General features: G+C 35.4%; 1 protein-coding gene across 12 annotated transcripts in view; it reads left to right on the top strand.

Moving 5' to 3' along the window:
• Positions 1 to 18496, top strand: part of CASK (calcium/calmodulin dependent serine protein kinase) — a 385648-nt gene that overhangs the window by 144991 nt on the left and 222161 nt on the right. For all 12 annotated transcript variants that reach the window (XM_028482973.2, XM_028482969.2, XM_028482972.2 and 9 more), the window contains exon 3: positions 9926 to 10031. In XM_028482973.2, the coding sequence (XP_028338774.1) occupies positions 9926 to 10031 (106 nt within the window). The remainder of the gene's footprint in view (positions 1 to 9925; positions 10032 to 18496) is intronic.

The raw sequence follows: 18496 nt of genomic DNA, 5'->3' as shown, positions 1-18496 counted from the left end.
ATTCTCTGTGTATAGTATCATGTCATCTGCAAACAGTGACAGTTTTACTTCTTCTTTTCCAATTTGTATTCCTTCTATTTCTTTTTCTTCTCTGATTGCCCTGGCTGGGACTTACAAAACTGTGTTGAATAATAGTGGTGAGAGTGGACATCCTTGTCTTGTTCCTGATCTTAAAGGAAATGCTTTCAGTTTTTCACTGTTGAGAATGATTTTTGCTGTGGGTTTGCCGTATATGACCTTTATTATGTTGAGGTAGGTTCTCTCTTTGTCCACTTTCTGGAGAGTTTTCATCATAATTGGGTGTTGAATTTTGTCGAAAGCTTTTTCTGCATCTATTGTGATGATCATTTGGTTTTTATTCTTCAATTTGTTAATATGGTGTATCACGTTGATTGATTTGCATATATTGAAGAATCCTTGCATCCCTGGGACAAATCCCACTTGATCATGGTGTATGATCCTTTTAATGTGTTGTTGGATTCTGTTTGCTAGTATTTTGTTGAGGATTTTTGCATCTATAGTCATCAGTGATATTGGTCTGTAAGTTTCTTTTTTTGTAGTATCTTTGTCTGGTTTTGGTTTCAGGGTGATGGAGGCCTCATAGAATGAGTTTGGGAGTGTTCCTTCCTCTGCCATTTTTTGGAAGAGTTTGAGAAGGATGGGTGTTAGCTCTTCTCTAAATGATGGAATTCACCTGTGAAGCCATCTGGTCCTGGCCTTTTGTTTGTTGGAAGATTTTAGATCACAGTTTCAATTTCATTACTTGTGAATGGTGTGTTTATATTTTCTATTTCTCCTGGTTCGGTCTTGGAAAGTTATACCTTTCTAAGTCTTTGTCCATTTCTTCCAGGTTGTCCATTTTATTGGCATAGAGTTGCTTGTAGTAGTCTCTTAGGATGCTTTGTATTTCTGCAGTGTCTGTTGTAACTTCTCCTTCTTCATTTCTAATTTTACTGATTTGAGTCCTCTCACTCTTTTGCTAGATGAGTCTGGCTAAAGGTTTATCAATTTTGTTTATCTTCTCAAAGAACCAGCTTTTAGTTTTATTGATCTCTTGTTTTCTTTGTTTCTGTTTCATTTATTTCTGCTCTGATCTTATGATCAGATCTTATGATCTTATGATTTCTCTCCTTCTGCTAACTTTGGGTTTTGTTTCTTCTTCTTTCCGTAGTTTCTTTAGGTGTAAGGTTAGATTGTTTATTTGAGATTTTTCTTGTTTCCTGAGGTAGGCTTGTATGGCTATAGACTTCCCTCTTAGAACTGCTTTTGCTCCATCCCATAGGTTTTGGATTGTCATGTTTTCATTGTCATTTGTCTCTAGGTATTTTTTGATTTCCTCTTTGACTTCTGCAGTGATCTCTTCGTTATTTCGTAACGTATTGTGTAGCCTCCATGTGTTTCTCTTTTTTTCGTTTTTTTCCCTGTAATTCATTTCTAATCTCATAGTATTGTGGTCAGAAAAGATGCTTGATATGATTTCACTTTTCTTAAATTTACTGAGGCTTGATTTGTGACCCAAGATGTGATCTATCCTGGAGAGTATTCCCTGCGTGCTTGAGAAGAAAATGTAATCTGCTGTTTTTGGATAGAGTGTCCTACAAATATCAATTAAATCTATTTGGTCTATTGTGTCATTTAAAGCTTGTGTTTCCTTATTAATTTTCTTTTCGGATGATCTGTCCATGGGTGTAAGTGAGATGTTAAAGTCCCACACTATTATTGTGTTACTGTCATTTTCATCTTTTATAGCTGTTAGCAGTTGCCTTATGTGTTGTGGTGCTCCTATGTTGGGTGCATATATGTTTATAATTGTTATATCTTCTTCTTGGGTTGATCCCTTGCTCATTATGTAGTGTCCTTCCTTGTCTCTTGTAACATTGTTTATTTTAAAGTCTATTTTATCTGATATGAGTATTGCTACTCCAGCTCTCTTGATTTCCATTTGCATGGAATATCTTTTTCCATTCCCTCACTTTCAGTCTGTATGTGTCCCTAGGTCTGAAGTGGGTCTCTTGTAGGCAGCATATATATGGGTCTTGTTTTTGTATCCATTCAGTGAGCCTGTGTCTTTTGGTTGGAGCATTTAATCCATTCACGTTTAAGGTAATTATCGATATGTACGTTCCTGTGACCATTTTATTTATTTTAATCGGTTTGTTTATATAGGTCCTTTTCTTCTCTTGTGTTTCCCACTTAGAGAAATTCCTTTAGCATTTGTTTTAGAGCTGGTTTTGTTTTAGAGCTGGTTTGGTGGTGCTGAATTCCCTTAGCTTTTGCCTGTCTGTAAAGCTTTTGATTTCTCCATCCAATCTGAATGAAATCCTTGCCGGGTAGAGTAATCTTGGTTGTAGGTTCTTCCCTTTTATCACTTTAAATATGTCATGCCATTCCCTTCTGGCTTGTAGACTTTCTGCTGAGAAATCAGCTGTTAACCTTATGGGAGTTCCCTTGTATGTTATTTGTTGTTTTTCTCTTGGTTGTAGGTTCTTCCCTTTCATCACTTTAAATATGTCATGCCACTCCCTTCTGGCTTGTAGAGTTTCTGCTGAGAAATCAGCTGTTAACCTTATGGGAGTTCCCTTGTATGTTATTTGTTGTTTTTCCCTTGCTGCTTTCAATAATTTTTCTTTGTCTTTAATTTTTGTCAATTTGATTACTATGTGTCTCGGCGTGTTTTTCCTTGGGTTTTCCCTGCCTGGGACTCTCTGCGCTTCCTGGACTTGGGTGGCTATTTCCTTTCCCATGTTAGGGAAGTTTTTCACTATAATCTCTTGAAATATTTTCTCAGGTCCTTTTTCTCTCTCTCTTCTCCTTCTGGGACCCCTATAATGTGAATTTTGTTGTGTTTAATGTTGTCCCAGAGGTCTCTTAGGCTGTCTTCATCTTGCATCTTCTCGATCTTTGCCTCCATTCTTTTTCTGAGGTCCTGGATCGTCTTTACTATCATTATTCTGAATTCTTTTTCTGGAAGGTTGCCCTTCTCCACTTCATTTAGTTGTTTTTTGGGGGGTTTTATCTTGTTCCTTCATCTGCTACATAGCCCTCTGCGTTTTCGTCTTATCTCTCTTTCTGTGAATGTGTCACAATGAGTTTAAATATATACACTCTGTCATCCTACAGAGTTCCTTCGGCTCCTAACATGTACTTTTTTTTAAGACTTTAATATTGAAAAGTAATTGAGGTATAAACTGATATATTTCCAATTTTCTTTTATAAAATTAGGAGTACCATTTTGAAATAGGTGTCTGGGTTTTATAAGAGTAAAATGCCCCCACCTTTCTCCCTTTTTGTAAAATTCTTTTGGTTTACATTTCCCAAAATGAACAACAACCCAGGAATTGTACCTTCTAGAGGTGTTTAGAACATTGTATTTCTACTTTTATCATGTGCAGAATATGATCTTAATTATGGTCCTTCATATATTTGAGAAAAACTCTATTGCTGGAACTTTATGTGGTTTGAATTTCAGTCATCTCTGCCTTTTTCCTTTATCCATGTAATTAACAACTTTCTATTGTTATTAGTTGAGTTCAAAACAGATTCTCACCAAATTCATGGTTGAGTAACTCCTTGAATACATGACTCAGTTATATCTTGTAAGAGACAAATAATTTGGTTTCATTTTAACCTAATGTTAGCTCTTATGTAAGATAGTTTTGAAGCACATGTTGTTCTTTCAGGACATTTTAACACCTCAGAAGATAAATATTATAAAGATCATTGAATTGGTCACCTGTAATCTTTATTAATATCTAATTAATAAGCTAAATGAATTATAGTACTTCAGTATTGATTAAGAATGACCTGGAGTTGTTTTAAATGTAAGTCCCTAGGAAATAAATGACACTTTAGATAATTATTTACCAAACTCATCCTAATGAAGACTGAGAAGGAAGACAAGTAGTTTTTACAGCAGTTGGCTTTATTATAATTTTCTGCTGATAGTTGTTGATAATACATCAAATATAGTGTTGAATGTAGTTTAAATGTGGTATTCATCTGGGCAGGCTGCTTTAATAAATTTATTACACTTATGAGAACTGTAAATTCTTTGGGAAATATATTACCAAAACCCCATTAATTTGTAAATGCTTAATGTAGTCAAGATTGATTTTTAACTAATATATTTGCCTATTTAAGAACAATTTACATCAGTCAAACATCCTCAATTAATGATATGCTCCTTATTTTCTTTATCCACCTGACAGATGAGATTTTAGGCCATAAGATTGTATTAAATGGGCAAGAATTCAAAGAAATTAGAAGCTGCTTGGATTTCTGTTTGTATGTGAAAAAAGATAATAAAATGTGCTAGTAAAATGTGTAAAAGATCAAGGAAATAATGACTTTCCCATTAACCCAGGTTGGTGTGGTGCCCTGTCTGGGCCTCTGGTCATCCACTAGTTCAGAAGGTCAACTTTCTTGATTTATAGGAAGATGGCCTCATTAAAGCCAACCTGACCTGTATTATTGCCAAAGGCAGCTGGCATCTTTAGTCTTCAAATTGGTTATTAGTTAAAGGTTGAGCTCAGCAGCAGAATTTGACTTGGCTTCTATAATCCTTCCAAGGTTCTACTTGGATCCCTTTCTTAAAATATCACATGGTTATTAATTTCAGCACACCAAGGAAAAAATGTTGAATCAATAATGACTTTTATTTAGCTATTTTGTTATTAGTATTGATTCAGATGAACACATTAATACTTGTCCTAATTATTTTATGACTAGATTGAAACATTATGTGCATTTGGAGCCTGGGTCAGCTCTTAGTGCATTTTAACTATTGAGTTTCTAACAGAAACTGGAAATTCTTTAGAAACAAATTAGAATACTTATATATTTATTAGTAAAAAAATCAGTGTCTAATTTCTGATTATCACTGGTGACAGTGCAGCTGAAATATGCTGGTTCTGTAGCAGTATTGATAGCTTGTCACCCAAGTCAGTGTTACCACATTAACACTGTTATATGATTGGATCTTAAGGGCACATATAAAAACTACATAGCCCCAGGAGCCATTTTGGTATCATGTAGAGAGCACTGGATTTCAGTTATTAGCTCTGCTTCCTCTGCTTACTACTTGTGTGATCTCAACTGCTTATATATCTCACTGAACCTGGGGCCTCAGTTTCTTCCTTTGTAAAGTGAAACTAGATATACCTACAGGGTTATTATAATTATTAAATGAGGCCTTACAGAGGGACACTTAAAATCCCAGATATTATGCTTCATAGTCTAAGGTCATTCAGTAAATTTTGAAGGGTCCAAAGGGCTGCTATACAGTGGATGTTGACTACCTTTTTTGTGTTTGGTAGATTAAGCAAGATAAAACAATTAAAAACTACCAAACAAGTAAAGGATTTAGATTAACAATAGTGAAGAAATTCCGGATTTAGTTATTAAGTGATGGATTTGGGTTATTAAAAGCTGTAGAGTTTACTTCTATGGAAGTGCTTTTTAAAAACACATATGTTTGGACATAGACTTACAGACATAGAAAACAAACTTATGGTTACCAGAGGGGGTAACAGGGGGTACGGGGGGAAGAGATAAATTAGGAGTTTGGGATTAACATGTATACACTACTATATATAAAATAGATAAATAACAAGGACCTACTGTTTAGCACAGGGAACTATATTCAGTATCTTCTAATAACCTATAATGGAAAAGAATCTGAAAGAGAATATATATATGTATATATTTATAACTGAATCACTTTGCTGTACACCTGAGACTAACACAACACTGTAAATTAACTATACTTCAGTTTTTTAAAAAATGGTTAAAAAAATCTGTTTAGATTCTTTTTGGAATGACTGAATGACTTTACAGATAGTTGTGTAAGAAACGCAGAAGAACTCACAATTAAGAGGATAATAATTAAAGCAAGTCAGTTTATCCAGAGCTGCACCATTCTAATTTGGTAGCCAGTAGCCACGTGTGGCTATCGAGCACTTGAAATACAACTGCTCCCAACTGAGATGTGCTATAAGTATAAAACACACTGGATCTCAAAGACTTAGTACAAAAAGAGAATGTAACATATTTCATTAATACTTTTTAATGTGACTATATGTTGAAATAATAGTACTTTGGATATATTGGATTGCATAAAATATGTTAAAATAAATTTCACCTGTTTCTTTTTACTTTTCAATGTGGCTACTGAAAAAATTTTAATTCTATATGTGGTTTGCATTATATTTCTGTTGGATGATGCTGAACTAAATCCTTATTGAATGATTCTGTGAAAGCTGACTCTTAAATTTGACCTTTAAATCTCAGATATTAAGGATGAGATTGTTGCTCCAATGCTAAGAATGTCAGAAAGCATTCCTTTCCTCAGTCACATTTGTAAATACCCAACTTATTTCTGACACCATGGTCAAATTAGCTTGCTACAGAGTCGTGGCACTCTGAAAGTGGCATCTGACTTTTAAAAGGTAGCATGGAAAATTCTCCTATTCCAAGAACAACTAATAGTAAAATGAATAATAAATACTTCTCAGGAAAATTCTTTTTAAAACAGACCGTCTGAAACAGCTTTCCTAACTCTCCCTCATTTGAGGGGCAAACTGAAAGGTAGACCCTGGAGGACATAGTTGTTCTCCTGTTGTTGGACAGCTCGAACTTCTTAGGAAACTGGTAGGAGTAGTAGTTCTCATGCCATATAGTGGGCTGATTCAACTGAAGTGTGTTCTTCCAATTTTGATCAGAAGATCAAATATTACTTTCCATATTACTAGTGCCCCTTTTAAAAGAAAATAAATTGATGAAATATAGGCACATAGTTCAATATAGGGGCACTAAACATAGAAGTAGATTATTTCTTAAATCCTTAAAAATTTCCCTGCAAAATTACGAAATGTAAAAGTACAAGGAAGAGTGGAGGAGTTACCAGTCAACTATAGATAAAGTAGAACTTCAAAACAGCCATGGTAACTGTGGGTCAGGTGACTCATAGGAATGTTCTGAGCTAGTATCTATAAGCAGCCAGATAATCACAATTTCAAATCATATTATTATATTATCACCTACTTTCGAATTCCTTCCTAGTCTGCTTCATGAGCTGATTTGTAGGAAAATACTATTTTTAGTTTGCTATATCAGTAAGGAGTTAATAGCAGTTAATACATACATCTTTAATTCACATTCACATCTAAAACAAACATTTGGAGCCTAACATTTTTGGAATCTATAGTTTGAATGCATATATGGTGCATTCATGTTTTGTAAACTGTGATTTTCTATTTGGGCTATTTAATACACCCATATAATTGATACTTGAATTATGGAGAATGGTGCCACAGCTATCCTAGATGTAGGCCATCTTTTGCATCATTGCCCTTATAAGTTCAAATACATTTTTATGTTGTTAGTTTTGTGCTATTCAATCAGTGTTCGGATTTTAGTCCCTGAAATGTTAGAGCTGGTGATATTTAAATTGTTTTAATCTTTGAAGGCAGGGTCCCCAGCAATCCTTCCTTCATTTTGAGGGTCGGTAAAGTAATAAGAGACTAGACCAAGAGCATGTTCGGCTATATACCAAGCAGACATGTGCGTGTCAAAGAGAGGGGTCTTTAGAGTGTCCGTTTCTACTTATGATTTTTCAGTATAACAAATGTGGCACATGACAAATGGTGAATATGGGGGTTGAAACACACTGTAGTTACATGAAAGGGGCAAAATTTAAAATAAACTGAAAACAGGAGAAAAGACCAGTTTTCGTTGTGGCAAACACTAAATCTCTCTTTACTTCTTGACTCCAGTGTCAGAGCACGGAATTAAAATCAGACATTTAGCAGAATAGGAAGAAACGGAAAGAGAGAAACTAAGGTGAAAACAGAAGATATGAAAAGGGTGACTTCCAGTAAAACGAGAAGCTGGAGATAAACATTAAAATGAGTACTAAAACTCCTAAGCTTTTCATAGAATCAGAAGGCAGAACAATCTTAGAGGGAGAGAAAAAACTGTGCAGGCATCTGATTTATGTCATCTGGCTTTTCAGCCTGGTCCTCCAGCACACTTGTCAAAAGCCTTCCCCATAGTTATGACTTCCCAGCGCAAAAGCCACACCTATTCACACCTCTCCTCCCCTGGAGGTGAAGACCATGTTTCATGTGTCTCTCATTTCTTCCTTCACAATGAACACTGAAGCAGCTTAACCCCCTCAGCCCCACAGTGCTGCACTCCACACAGTCCTTTCACATCCATTCTCTCATTTGAATCTTGTCGCTGCCCTCTGAAGTTGTAGACTGTGTAGGTCCTGCATGACCTATCACGTCCCCCATTTCCTTTGCCATAAGGAAGGCATTTTGTAGAGGTTAGCAGTCAGCCGGCAAGTAGTAGTGACAGGGGCTGGACTGGCATCAACTTTTCCGACTCCAGATCCTATGGGATTTTCATCACTGCCATTTCCAAACACACAGTGTTCTCTTTAAAACAACTGCAAAAACAGACAAACAAATCAAACCTTCTTTGACCGTGCTATTCATTTCTTATTACCATGATCATGTCTAAACACACCATGGCATCATGGAAGGACTGACTTTGGAGTTAGGACAGGGCTCAAAACCTACCCCTTGTAATAGCTATGTGATCTTGAACAAGTTTCAAAGTCTCAGTTTCCTCATCTGTAAAATACCTACCTCACAGGCTTGTTGGGACATTAAATGACAATGACCATATTAAGTACTTAGACCGGTGAGAGATACGATAAATCTAAATTTATTATGTAATTGTTGTCTGCATCCTGACTTTGAACCTGACCTCTCCACAGAATTTGATCTTAGAACATTTATGGTCTTTTCTCAGCCTTCTCCAACTACTTATGCCTTAATTCCCCTTATTTCCTTGACTTTCTTAATATTGTATTATTGATTCTTCCTTTTCTGGTGGCTTCTCTTTTGTCATATTTACTGACTTCTTTTCCTCACCTATACCTTGAGTAAATTTTCTAAGGTTCCTTCTGCAGCCATTGCTCTTGTTGACAAGACTAAGTTGAATTAGCAGATCAGAGAGGAGATGATGTTATCTCTTCTGCTTTGTGCAATATATCCTTAACCTTCATTCTTTACCTGTTTCCCTTCTACTTCCAAATATAAAAAATGTCACATTGGATTTTATTCATTGGCAAGCAGGTAAAACTCCAGCACTGTTAACACAGGAAGGCTTTAATTATCTCGTCCCATGTAGACATGGCAAGTGATACCTATGCCTAAACTATTTTTGTGTGATGATGATGATAATGATGATGAGCATGACAGTGAGGATATTAACACTTTTATTTTCCAAATAGTATTGTGTAACTTACACAATAGTCTTACCTACATTATCTGAATTTGTTCTTGAAAATAACACTGTGGGTAGTGTCCTGAATTATCCAACACATTTTATAGATGATGTAAAAAAAATTTCTGACTTTGACTTTGGGAGTAGTGCCTTTTCTGTTTAACCATACTATTTTTTTGCCCCCTATTCCATGTACCTTCCCTGATGTGTGTCTATAAATGCTAGATTTTAGGCTAAAGAATAAACATCATATTCTTAGGCAATTTAGGGGAAACTAAGAAAAAGAAGTAAAATTCAAGACAGCAAATTGAATTACTTATTAGCTGATCAAGAAAGAGTTATAAATTTTGAAACCTGTTTACAAGAGTTTGAGCAAAGTATTTGTGCTATTTACATTTCTTATTAATAAGAGCTGACTCTAATGTATATAGATTTAAGCTGGCAAGAAATATGAACAAGTTATATTGTCAAAGATTTTAAAGGCAAAAAGTTAAGGTTAGCTTGAATGGGGGATTTCATCTCTATAGTTAGAGAAGTCTTCATGTTACCATAGGTCACATCCATTCATTCATCATTCACTCTGATTGTCTTTTGATCCTGCCTAACAAAATGTTATGTGTTTGTTTTGCAGATCTAAAGCGGGAAGCCAGTATCTGTCATATGCTGAAACATCCCCACATTGTAGAGTTATTGGAGACATATAGCTCAGATGGAATGCTTTACATGGTTTTTGAATTGTGAGTGTACTTTCTCTTTTCCGAAGGGGCTGAAGTGGTTTTTTTTGTTTGTTTTAGAGTTAAAGTTTTAAGCAATGTTGCTCTTAGATAATGCTGACGCTTTTCTCTTAAAATTTAAAGATACTTGTGAACTCATCTGTTTAGAAAGACCTAAAGTAATAAGAATAAAAGGAATATCTCATCTTAAGGTTCACAATGGCTAAGGAAGCAAAAGTTGGGCATATTCAGTTACCGTCACAGTTTTAGCCTACTTCAGAGAAGAGGAAATAGAGTTCAGAGGAATAGGAGGTCCCAAAATATAAAATTCTGACTACAGGAGTCTTAGTGAAAAGGATTGGGATGGTAGTAGAGGCCTCCATGTAGCCAGCCTCTCTAGCAACTAAAAACAAGTAATAACAGACTTAACTTCCTCTTTTGATATAATCACCATATTGGCATATGAAGGAAATTCTGTAGACAACCATATATCGTGATTTTAGTAAGCCACTCGACATGTTTCTCACAAAATTTTTGTCAATAAGATGGAGGAATGTGACCTAAGGATAGTATAATTGGGTAGTTTCATAGCTGGTTGGATGATTGTGTCCAAAGAGATTGTATAAAGCCTTATGGGATGGCATACTATTCTGTTCAAAATTGTAATCAGTGACTTTGATTAGGGTCTCTCACAAGGTGATAATCAAGGTGTTGGCCAGGGCTGAAGTCATTTTAAGGCTCTGCTGGGGATGGATCTGCTTCCAAGCTCACTCACATGGTTTTCGGAAGCACACTATCAGACTGAGGGCCTGAGTTCCTCATGTGCTGTTGTCCCAAGACCTCCCTAGGTTCCTTGTCCCTGGGCTTCTCTGTAGAGCAGCTCCATGGCAGCTGGCTTCATCAGGGCCAGCAAGCAAGAGCACAAGAGTAGGAACAAGACAGACGTCAGTCTTGTATGTAACCTAATCTCTGAAATCACACACCATCGCTTCTGCCATATTCTGTTAGTTAGAAATAAGTCACTAGATCCAGTCCACACACAAGGGGAAGGGATTACACAAGGATGTGAAGACCTGGAGGTGGTGATTACTGGGAGCCTTGTTAGAAGCTGCCCCCTACAGAGGGCTAGCTTAATACATTGAATATCTAGACCAAATTTTAAAATATTTTACAAGTTTGTAGCAAAGGAGCTGAAACAAAGAAGGTGAAATTTAAGACCAGTTAATGTAAACTCATTCATTCACATATATAAGTGCAAGATCACTATGAACTTAATTGTAACTGCTTATGTGAAAAAGAGGTAAACAATTTAGTTAGTTGTTGCAGCAGCTTTAAAAGCCTTGACTGGAACCTTCAGATACCTTAATTAGAAGTGTATAGTATTCAGAGCCAAGCCATAGGCCCAGTGCATTGTGTATTGCTCCTTCTCCCTGGAGTGTTCCTAGTAAGCAGGACACTGGCGTGCTTCCAGAAAGGCATAGCCAGAGTGGGAAAAAGCCTAGAAATTCTGTCATAGAGTCACAGCCTTCAAAATCTTTGTCAGCAATCCTGCTAAAAGATGTTTGAAAACTGTGTACCTCCACACATATCTTTCAGTTGATATATACAAACTTTTATTGTAAGGATGTAATTTTTAGTGTTTTGTATATTTTTAAAATATATTTTCTTCAAAAATCTCGAGCTGTACCTTTATCTCATTCAATTTATGGAAAATGTCTGCTATGTGACCTAAATTGCAAAGCTAGTCATCATTGTCAAACTAGTCAGCCAAATCAGACTTGCCTTCTGTCAGAAAAAAATCTGACTTCATTTTTCAAATAAAATTAAAGTGTTAATAGACATCACTGTGACAATCATCTTACTATTGATTTCTAATTCTAAACTAGATAAGGTTTTGCCATGAATATAGTGTCTGCATGAAGTAAGGTGGCTCTTCCCTTCCTTTCCAAAGCTGTTTTTCTCTCACAGATGGCTCCCTCCCTCAGTAGCTTTGCATTCCCCCATTGTCTTTTTGAAATTAGGCAGACTTTTCAGGATGGGTGAGCGGTTTGTCCTTTGAGATGGGTTCCTTCAAGTGGAGATACAGAAGAGAACTCAGCAGACCACAGACTTGTTTTCAGACAGACCAAATTATGGCAAATGTAGATATGGCTTAAATGCCTTAAAAATATCCTAATACTTGTATCCCCTGGAAGGGCTTTGAGTACTCCCAGAGATACCCGAGTCCCACTTTGAAGACCACTTGGCATGGAAGAGCTATTGAAAACATGGGGAGACTTTAGTTACCCAAGAATATATTGGTTTTCTTTTACTGCTATAAGAGTCCCCAGATCAGAAGCCCATGGCAGATCATAATGGATGTCTTTAGTTCTTTGAAATATCGTCAAGTGTGAGAGGATTATGTATTTATTCAGTGTAGGGTGAGGAGCTGTAACTAGAATCAACAGGTGGCAGGTATGAATGAAGTGGCTGTCCACGAATGTAGCGGCTGTCTCACAGAGTCTGCTGTTCCTCACTAGAAATGCTCAAGCTAAAGCTGGATCCATCCAAAGGTCCTGAAGAAAAGGTTTTAATTTTGGACTAGAGAGAGCCTCTAACGTCCCTTCCAATTTTAAGATATTATAATTATTTTCATTTTATTCTTTATTCAAGAAATGTTTCTGTCCATATTTTTATTCACTGAGAAAACTAAAAACCAGATTTTGCCATATACTATGAAGTAATGAGCACAGAAAGCCAAATTTAAAAATTTACCTAAATTTCACATTTGCTGTCTGTTTCAAAGGGGTCTAAGTGACAGTATAGTAGAGAGAAGATGATCCTTGGTGTCATAAAACTTGGATTAGTATCCCACCTCTGTCACTTTTACTAATTATGTGACTTTGGCCATAATCTCTTAACTTTAAAATCTTCGTAAGATTATGAAAACTAGATGGGAGAGCTGTGTGAATTCACCTTATAAGGTGGTGACTTGCCCTACAATGATAAGGTATTATTTCCAGTGGATTTAACAGCTTAGTTTTAGTTTCTCAGTGTTGAACTATATGGGATTTTTTATATAGCTAATTTTGTATGATTCAGTTGTGATTGGAATAATTCATTGATGGCTATATATTGAGAATAAGGCCTCATTAAAGTTGCATATTTACCAGCCCCCTAATCTCACTGTTAACCCAAATCACTAGAACATGGCTTCCTAGTTTTTAACCTTTTATTTTGGAAATTTTCAAATAAAAGAAAATAGTGTAATGAACTTCAGTGTGTACCTATCACTGAGCTTCAATAGTTATCAATACTTTGCCATTCTTGTTCTATCTATCCTTTACTGTTGTCTTTTTTTTTCTTGGCAATTTCTAAAGCAATATCATTTCACCTATAAATACTCCTGTTTGTATTTATAAGGAGTGTGTCTGTGTGTGTGTGTGTGTGTGTGTGTATAAAATACTGTTGTCGTATCTAGCAAAATCAACAATAACTCCTTAGTATCGTGTCCTAGTCAGTTAATGTTGCTTTCCCTGTTTGAATATGAATTTTTAAAGGACCTATTTCTCAATTTAGAATTGTTTTATTAGGCCTAGGAATCTGGAAATAGATTATAAATTCACACTTAAAATAGTTATTTCTCAAAAGGGCTAGAAACAATATAGAAATATAAAATTGTTCTTTTGTATCATCCTTTTTTGTAAATTTACCTTGACAGTTGTCCTTGCCCTGTTTTTTTGCATTCCCTTTGATTTCCTCAGTTTAAAACAAATGAACAAACCCAAACCATACATTACTGTAAGATTTAAAGTCCTGTAGATCAAAGAGCAAAGCAGTAAGTTTGTGCATGTCTCCACCTACTGGCTAGGTCAGAGATTGCTTACATAGTTGCAATGCAGACAAGGCTACACCAGAATTTTTCTGGCCATAGATCTAATGACCCCTGGTATTCAGGGTCTCATTGCTCAGGTTATGGGTTATCTGGATCCTTTCCACAGTTTTCTGACATGACACCAATACAGAGTAGACAGGAAATGGAAAGCAAATGAGATAAGGTCAGTTGACTTTGCTGTTTGTTGGCTGCTTGGAAATAGCTCTGATAATTTTGATGGAGAAGAGGCTAGACCAAACAATATATTTGGGTTATCAGTGAGTTTCTTATTATGGTATCCATATCTTTCTTTGCCACAGACTATCTATAACCAACTCTCCCTTTTCTTCCCTAAACTGAAGTCATGAAATTATATGGCTCAATCTTGTTGCTTATCATGTTAGCACATCCTTAGAGCTAGTTGATACAAATGATTTATAAGTTTAAAGCATACTCAAATACAGAGATAGAACCAAAATTTTAGCACTGGAAAAGATTAGAGCAGTAGATTTCAAAATTTAGCATTGGAAAATCCTGAGTAGAGCTCGTTAAACCAGCATGTACCCAGGCCCCACCCCCTAGATATTCAGTTTCAACAAATGTGGGTCCTGAAGTGAGAGGTCAAGAGATGATTGACCTTTAAAGTAGGGGTAATACTATTTCGAGACTATGTTGTCATTTTTCCCAACACACTCAGTAATTTGTTACAAATCTGCATGTGTTTATACTATATCTATTGCTTTGGGATTATACTTAAATTAGGACTTGTCTGTAGCAGTTTGCTGTTATTTTTAAAAATAAACATTTAAAATGTAGGTTCAATTTTAAAGACAGGGCTGTGTCATGTTACACACACACACACACACACACACACACACACACACACACACACACACACTCCGCACCCCACCAAAAATTAAATGTTTATTTCTAAGTCACACATCAAGGCTTATGTTTAGTAGTGTCTGATACTTGAGTTAAGCTGTAAATCCTAAATTGGCTGGCCAAGAAATTTTAATTACCTTATTATAGAATGATTACATATACCACAGGGAGACTATACAGTAATTAAATATGGTCTTAAAACATTTCTGACATGAAAACAATAGTTTGTATCTTTTAAAATAATATTAACAGTTTGTATTTTTGAAGCTCACAAAGGAGATAGACTGAAAGATCTTTATTTATTTAAATTTTATTTTTAAATTTTTATTTTTAGTCTGGTGTTTATGCTCAGGGAAGGGAATGTTTGTGGAATTCATTTATACTGATAGAGTAGAACTGATTACTACTTACCAGCAAATTTGCCACTTAAGCAAAAATATATTTGTTTCATATCAAGCAAGAAAAATCTGGACTATAGCATTTTAATTTATATGAACATTTGTACATATTTTATAGCTAATTTTATCTACTTTGATTTTTTGTTTTTATGTGTAATGATAGAAATTGCTATTCATTCATTCAGCACATATTTATTGAATGCCTACTTAAGTGCTGGGTAATAAGAAATGGTTGGGAAATACTGTTTGGTCCTAGTAAACATTAGAAACTTGATATGGTAATTCAGTAAGCTAAGATACAAGAAAGGACCTAACTGAGTGACTGTGTAGGCCTTTGATAAATGCTAGTTGAAAGAAAACAACTTCTGTGTCATTACCTTTTTAAAATTAAACATTTCTCTTGACTTAGGTTTACCACTATACTAAATGTTTAGTTGCATTTTAGCGTTAAGAACTATGTGTCAGGGATACCCAAGACCATTCCCAGGTCTGATGATTCATTACGAGGACTCACAAGACTCAGCATATAGGTATATTCACAGCTATGATTTATTAATAGCTAAAGGGTATAAAGCAAAATCAGCAAAAGGAGAAGGTGTATGAATTGAAGTCCAGGGGCAACGAGGCACAAGTTTCCAAGGGTCTTCTGCCAGCAAGCATTTGTGATAACACATGTGAGATGTTGTCTATCAGGGAAGCTCATTAGAGACTCAGCACACAGGGTTTTTGTCGGGGGCTTGTCATGTAAGCACCCTCTGCCTGGTGCATACTAAATTCCAGACTGCCAGAAAGAAAGCGGGTGTTCAGGATAAATCATATTGTTTGTACATGCAGTTTAGACACAGTGAGCCACTCTTTTCAGTTAGGAGGGGAGGAACCCCTCCAAGTTCCCAGATGCCAATCAAGAGCCAACCTTGTAGGCAGGCCTTGCAAGCCTTTTGAAAGATAATAGTTAGGCCTGGTTAAATAGTTAAATAGTTAACTCTTTTCCGCACAAACTAAAGTAGAGATCAACAGGAGAAGGGTTTGAGTTAATAAACTCCTGGATCTGCAAACAAAATATACTTACCTATAAAGATAATTGCAGAGTTTGGGGTTTTAAAAAAACTTTTAACTGTAATTACTGTATCATTTTGATATCTATTGCGAAAAAAAATGTAGGTGTCCAATTTTTGTATAAAAGAAATCCTAGATTGAGATGTTACAGCGTAGAATAGATTTTAAGCTTTGAATACTTTAGGAAACAAACTGCATTCTGACTCCTACTATCTTAAAAATGTATTTGAAGTTGTCAGTCTCGTAATTTTTTTATACATGAAAGCTCATCTTCAACCACTAAAGTAATTTTGAATAAATTTATGTACATATAAAATAGGAAGAAAAGTCAGTTAACTTTCTGTTATTTAAAAGAAGTAGTTCATTTAAAATGAAAATTATAAGTTTTTAGTGTAATATACATTCTTTGTACAAATTTAGAAATTATGGGAAATTATAATGACAAAAATAATACCATTTGCAAAAGGTAATCACAGCGAGCATTTCAGAACATTTCCTTCTATGTATACTCATGATCACAGTTGCACTAAATTGAGATCATTTTATATATGCAATTTTGTATCCTGATTCGTTTAACTTAATAATTTTAAGCATTTTATTATAGCATTAAGTACTTTTTAGATACAGCATTTTAATGGCTGCCTTAAGATGTCTGAACTATATGCATGTGCCATATTTAATATTTTCCCTAAAGTTGGACATTTACACTGTTTTCTGTATTAGAAATAATGTTATGATTAATAATATTCTTATACAGTGTTACTTGTGCTCACCCCCTGATTGCCTATTTTCTCAAGATAAGTTTTTAGGAGTAGAATTACTGGATATTAGAATTAGTGTATGAATGCATACAAACACCTACATCACACATGGATTTAACCTTTTTTAATAGAATGTATTACATTTAGAAAAATACATACACAGAACTATACAAACATAAAGAATTATTGTAAACAGCCATGTACAACCCAGGTCAAGAAATTTTAAAACTGCCAGAACCTCAGTAGCCCTCGAATTCCCCTTTCTGATCATAACCCCCTGCCTCTCTCAGAATTAACTTTAATCTAGACTTCACTTCCATGTTTTTATATCTATACCATCTAAATAGGTATCCCTGAATAGTGTAATTCAGTGTTTTCTATCTTTTTAATATTTACTTATATGGAATCATAGAGTAAACACGTTTTTTGGTCTGTGAGAATATCCAGGTTAGTTTGATCTCCTTCACTTTGTTGCTATATAGTGTTAGTGAACAAACATTCACAAGTTATTTATTCATGTAAATGTTAATATGTATTTGGGTTGTTTCCAGATTTGGCCATTTGAACAGTACTGTTGTAAACAATCTTGTACCTGTATCCTGGTGCACCTAAGTAAACGTTCATATAGGGTGTAGACCTAGGAGTGGAATTAATAGGTTTCAGAGTATGTACAGCTTCAGTTTTCCTAGATAATACCAAGCTATTTTCTAAAGTAGATGTATAAACTGACCCTTTACCAATGGTATATGCCTCTCTAAGGTGATCCAAGTCCTAGTTTTCCTGTCACTGCCCCTGTTTAAGATACTGTTGTTTGTCCTTATTCACAGTGCCTTCCTTTTATTCTCATGATTAATTACTACCTATGCTCCACACCCTTGCTAATACTTGGCATTGTTGGAATTTTTGCCAGTTGGTGTGTAGTAGAATCTCCTTGTAGTTTTTCCCGATTATTCTTCCCTAATTGCCATTTAGTGACCTATCTCTTCATTCTTGTAATGGTATATTTTGATTAACAGAAGTTTGTGATTTTAATATAGTCTAATTTATCATTTTTTAATTTTATGGCCAGTGTTTTTGTGTCTTGTTTAAGAAATATTTACTCCCCTGAGATTATGAAGATATTCTCCTATGTTTTATCATCCATCTGGAATTGATTTGGGGTACACTGTGAGGTAGCAGTCTAGTTTCATTTCTTTCCATATGGATAGTCAGTAGTCTCAGCACAATTACTGAAAACACTGCTCTGTAGTACCACTTTTGCCATAAATCAGGCATCCGTATACGTGTGATTGTTCTGGGCTCTATTCTGGTCCCTTGGCCTATTTGCCCGGCATTGTGCTGTTGTCTTATTTACTATGGCTTTACAATAAGTCCTGGTAACTGGTAGAGCAGGGCCTTCCACTTTGTTCTTTTTCAGACATGTCTTGAGAGCTGTACTTGTCTTTGCATTTTCCATATACATTTTAGAATCAAGTTGTCAATTTACACACACACACACACACACACACACACACACACACACACACACTTACTTAA

The sequence above is a fragment of the Physeter macrocephalus genome, chromosome 21 (assembly GCF_002837175.3).
Source record: "Physeter macrocephalus isolate SW-GA chromosome 21, ASM283717v5, whole genome shotgun sequence".
Classification (NCBI taxonomy): Eukaryota; Metazoa; Chordata; class Mammalia; order Artiodactyla; family Physeteridae; genus Physeter; species Physeter macrocephalus.
Note: the sequence above shows the minus strand (reverse complement) of the source record. Positions and strands in the feature narration are given on the sequence as shown.